Source organism: Ixodes scapularis, unplaced genomic scaffold (assembly GCF_016920785.2).
Source record: "Ixodes scapularis isolate PalLabHiFi unplaced genomic scaffold, ASM1692078v2 PGA_scaffold7__128_contigs__length_106722199, whole genome shotgun sequence".
NCBI lineage: Eukaryota > Metazoa > Arthropoda > Arachnida > Ixodida > Ixodidae > Ixodes > Ixodes scapularis.
In genome coordinates, this window is record NW_024609882.1 from 23,930,397 (window position 1) to 23,935,342 (window position 4,946).

Genomic DNA, 4,946 nt, shown 5'->3' on the forward strand with positions numbered 1-4,946 from the left:
GCGATTTTGGTACATCGTTTCTTTTTTTAGTTTTGTTCCTTATGTCGTGGTGTCTGTACACGTAATAGTAGAGCCAAACAAATCATCAAGAGAAAGGCGTACAAAAAAAATCGTTTAAAAAAAGGCCGTGTGGGGTGTGCTCAAATGTCATTCACGTTGATGACGGCTTTATTAAGAGTGCGCCCTCATTTTCAAACCGAAACTGCGGACATACGGGAAATGTTTATGATAACGTTATTTTCTATATATAAAATTTGGTGAATATAGGGGGGGGGGGAAAATAAGCGCAGCTGAAAATTAAAAAAAAAACACACAAGTCAACAACTTATAAATAGGACACAGTAACAAGAAATGTAGCTGCACCGCGCTTTGAAACCAGGTGTGATATATGGCGTCCAACAACACGACACTACCGTGGACGCTGACAAACGGTCGGTAGTATTTTATACAGAGTTGTTGGCTAAGATAAAGTGAACGAACGTGGACGACCGCAACCAAAATAGGGAGTCGTTGTTCATCTTTTGTTACATCACCCTCACTTCTTTTTCTTCATCCGTTGGATGAAAGGCATCAATAAATCACATAAAATACTTCATAAACATCTATATTTTTATTACAAAAAGCTAAAAAAAAATCCTTTTTTTCGCACGCTTCAAAAGAAACAGTAGTCGACGGATGATACAAGAACAGTGTTTTGTTTTAGTTTGTTGTAAGCACATTTTTTTCTGATATTACACAACACTTTTTTCGGGACCCTTGTGTTCCTTGGCCTAGCTTATAATACCCTGCTGACTGATTGAAAAAAAAAATAGATTAGAAGCCGTACTGCACTGATAAAATTTCAATTCAACTTCCTAAATTTGTGTTGCAGTACCTTAGAAACAAAGCGACCAGCCAAGGTCCGTCTGTTTACCGCCTGCCATAAACATGACTATTATCCTTCGTCGGAGTGATCAGTTAGCATTTTACACACTTGATAACCCTATTACATCGAGATTTAGGCAGATTACATGTTTATAAATAAATACGACGGAAACTTAATTGCGGTAATTCGGATCATGTTTTTTATTTTTTATTTTTGCACTGATCGTGCAATATAATAATCCGGCGCAAAGTTGAGATTGATATTGTAACTGATTAATGGCACCTTGAATAATTGTATCCGCTATGTTTGAGACGTCAGTGGGAGATTCGACGTTGAAACGGAACAGTGAAAGACAACCTCGTGTCCTTTTTAGCGAGATGACAAGTGAGCTGCTTTCATGCCTCCAATCAACATCTTTATAAAATATTTCTTGACTCTTAAAAACAAAATGTATACTTCCAATAGAATACGCAAAGCCACATATCGGGTTAGTAATAAGCGCATCCAAGATATACGTTGTGTGTGAGATTTATGACCCGTCTGGGTCGGGATCCGGACATTTCGGTGTAGGACATTTCGGTGTAGGACGTTTCGGTGCGGACATTTCGGTGCACGGAAATTTCGGTGCACGGATATTTCGGTGTACGGACTTTTCGGTGTTCGGTCGCTTCGGTGCACGGAAATTTCGGTGTAAATTTGAAGTTCGGGAAGTTGAACTTACTTGCAGTTATTCGGACATTTTATGTTCACGCATAAAATATAACAGTTGTATTCATTAAGACATAAAGCTTGTCCCAATTCAAACACGGTTGATTCTGCTCGTTATTAAGACATACATACCTTAAACAAGTTAAATTACTTTCCTCTTTCACACTACGAGGATATTTTCCTAGCTAGCAGGTGTATAGCTAAACACAAACTTATTCGCTTGTCTGACTTTATTCCTGATGGAATGCTCTTTCTGGAAAGTAGCTCGAGATTATAGGCCTTCTGAATACTATAGAAACAGGTAAAGATACACATCATAGGTTAGTCGTGGGTTTCATTATCAAGCAAAAGTCCGAAGCCAAATGCATTCAGAAGCAAAATAGTACACAAAATGTAATGTGGACCACTTTTATTTACAAAAGGCACATGGCCCGGGACCTAGAACGACACGTTGCGGGCAACTCCCCTAAGGAAGCGTCGCACATCACTAGCGTCGCATTCTCTAGCAAGTGTCTTTAACCGTTCTGCAGCCTTCGCGTATTTCGAGGCCTGCTTGAAGCGCTGGCCCATCTCGAGTCTTCCAAGCCGGTGAAGTTGCAGGGCGTCTTCTCGTTGTAGCACCTCCAAGAATCTCCAGAGAGTTGGGTGCGAGCACTGAACATGAGCTTGGAAGCTCCGGTGCCAGGCTTCCACTGAGTTCGTGGTCTTGGAGCCGCCCTGGAGAACGGTGTCGTGGTGGTTCCATAGCTTAATTGGAAACTGCGCATCTCTTCTGCCCCGTGCCGTTAGCCGCCCAATAAACACATCCTCGAAGTAGTCGACCACCGGGAGAAGTTCTGCGCGGATGCTGGACGCAAGCTCGGTGAATGCCCCCTCCACGTCGTCCTGGGGCACAATTGCAAGAGCTGGGATCATGCGAGCTTCCAGGTTTATGTCGGGGTCAAAAGCATACAGCTCCTGTAGTCCTTCCGACTGAAGTCTGCGGTAGACACATTGCGACAGGTGAAAAAAACACCCGCGCACGTCGGCGCTTGGGAAGACCGCCCTGAAAGCGTTGATAGCCGCCAGTTCGTAATCCACTGTGACGGTCCTTGGCTCGCAATCTCCCCCACACTCGGCGTTAAGGGTGTTCAGGGCTCGCGTGTACGTCCCACAGTCTTTCCGCGTTAGCAAAATGTATGCCGCAGGCAGGATGGAGCCGCCCACTTCGCAGTGTAGACTGTAAACCTGGTAAAACAACTCAGGCGCAACCTTGAACGTCCCGTCGGCGAACCACTTCTTAGATGTTCGGAGAACATCCACCATCTGCGGGCTGCAGAAGATAAGGAAACGGTCCTGGTCTTGCACACCGGAGTCATGCAACAGGAATCTGGACCCGTCAATCTTCGACGCGTACTGCGCAGGGATGACGACGTCTTCTAAGCGTGAAGGGAGAGGCATCGGCCGTTGCTCCATCGCCCGCGCCCTCCTGCATGCAAAAAAGTTGGAAATATTATTGCTGTCACGTTTCAACTATAGGGCGGTTACTCATTATTATTTTACTATATTTTCAATTTTAAAAATGTTTAGGCTAGCCCGATGATAAACTGGACATCTCCATAGCATATGAGGTGGCATATATTTTGCTAAGGTAGCAAAGATGTTAATTCGTAACATTCGTGTATAACACTTACCTTAATGTTCTCTTAACAGTGTCCTGAGGCGGTAAGTAACTGCAAGCTTCCGGTGTCATCTCGGCCACCAGGCGTCCGACGATGGCTTGATTGGGTTCCTCAGTCGTCCGTGCTCTTTCCTTCATTGATGAGTACGCCAACTTGGCCTCTTGGTCCAGTCGGCTGGGAGCATGGCTGTGTTCGTTGATCAGCTTGACAACTTCTTCGTCAATAGTGTGAGCCCTTGCTTTACACTCCAGTTTCCGGCTACATTGCCAGTATGTCTGCGAGGAATAGGCGTTTTTATAAATTATAACTTAGCTAAAGACAGGAAGAGTCGGCGTAACAATCTTCGTACTATTAAAAAAAGATCGCATTTGAATCGCAAACTCAGTGAAAGGCTCACCTTTTCTTTGAAGCAACGTTCCTTGTCATACTCGAAGCCTTCGTGCAGAAGTTTCAGCCCACCGCGGTTACTTCGCAAGTACACAGCCATTTCAGGGAAGTGACGAGTTAGTTTGCACCAACACTGGTTGGCATACGACGAGGCGACACACAAGTGAGTCACCAATAGGGGCGTGTCCTCTAAAACCGGAAGTTCTCCCCCCTCCCTCCGCTTCACATCTGCGGCGTTATGTCCTCTCCTGGACCTTCCTTCCTTTATGATAGAATGCGAAAAATTAACTGGAAAGGGCAGAAATAACTGGTGACATAAGACCAAATGCAGGGGTGCCCCCCTTTTCGCACCTCACCCGCTGAAGGCGAAACAAAAGAAAACGAATTCCTGCCTTGTTTCTCCGTATTGTCAATTTCTCCATAATTCTTCTAGGAGAGAAAAAAGGTTTGTTGAATGGAACGGCTTTACAAAAGGCAATTCCAGTGATAAGCCTATATCCGGACAAGCTATCTTGGGTTGATTGTTGGACACCGCAGGAGCATAACATAGCAGCCGAACAAAGGGTAGACTTACCTCCTCCCTCCCCTGCCCCTACTCTTCCCGCTCTAAAATAGTGATCTTAAAAAAAAAAAAGAAATCGGCATACCCTTATTTGTGTTTTTCGGTTTAGACCAAAAACTACTTATAGCATATAACTAGGATTCCATGCTTTCGGAGTTTAGCTTTCGTCAAATTTGGAGGTTTTTTTGTGTTTTCTTTTCTCAAAAATCTGGCATTTACCGGCGTTTATTTTCGGTAAATACTGAATTCTCAGAAATTACGAGTTTATCGAATTTTATTTCTGGTCAATTTCCAGATCTCCGAAAATGGTGAAGAAAATAAAAAGAAGCTATTCACACTTCGACGGATGAAGACAACGAAATTCACTTTTATTGCACGAACTTTACAGCTGGTGCAATCACGGTTGTTAGGAACTCTATCTCAGAGCTTGCTGTAATAGGTGCCGTCATATTTCGTCAGCTATTGTCGCTGATGGCACGCATATTGACAAGATGAGCCTCTTTTGGCAATTATACAAGTTTTGGAAGGGCACTGGTGAGCGCTCTTGGTACCGTTTTATATTAGAACTAATATTTTTTGTGCTTTGACTTCGATATTGGAGTTTTTCAGATAAACCCGAATCAACGAAAATTTTAGCCGGCGAGTGCTTTTCAGAGTTTTTCGGATATATCCGAAAACACGGAGTCCTACCTATAACTACTCCTGGCGGCGGCCCCGTTCTTCGAAGCATCGTGTTGAGCTTCGTCCATGGCTTTGTCCTGAA

General features: G+C 44.0%; 1 protein-coding gene across 1 annotated transcript; it reads right to left on the bottom strand.

The window, feature by feature from the left end:
* Positions 1-1,858: 1,858 nt before the first annotated feature.
* On the bottom strand, positions 1,859-3,767 carry LOC115323814. Its single transcript, XM_040210532.3, has 3 exons — positions 3,632-3,767; positions 3,247-3,509; positions 1,859-3,041 (listed from the first exon to the last, which is right to left on the bottom strand). The coding sequence occupies exons 1-3, from the start codon at positions 3,719-3,721 to the stop codon at positions 2,012-2,014; spliced, it is 1,383 nt and encodes a 460-aa protein (XP_040066466.2). The 5' UTR covers positions 3,722-3,767; the 3' UTR covers positions 1,859-2,011.
* Positions 3,768-4,946: the final 1,179 nt, after the last annotated feature.

Bases quoted from the DNA above. Each gene is read 5' to 3' on its own strand.
- LOC115323814 (XM_040210532.3), bottom strand. From the start codon at position 3,721: ATGGCTGTGTACTTGCGAAGTAACCGCGGTGGGCTGAAACTTCTGCAC. The intron at 3,510-3,631 runs GTGAGCCTTTCA...TATTCCTCGCAG, and splicing joins AACGTTGCTTCAAAGAAAAG to ACATACTGGCAATGTAGCCG. The intron at 3,042-3,246 runs GTAAGTGTTATA...TTTTGCATGCAG, and splicing joins ACTGTTAAGAGAACATTAAG to GAGGGCGCGGGCGATGGAGC.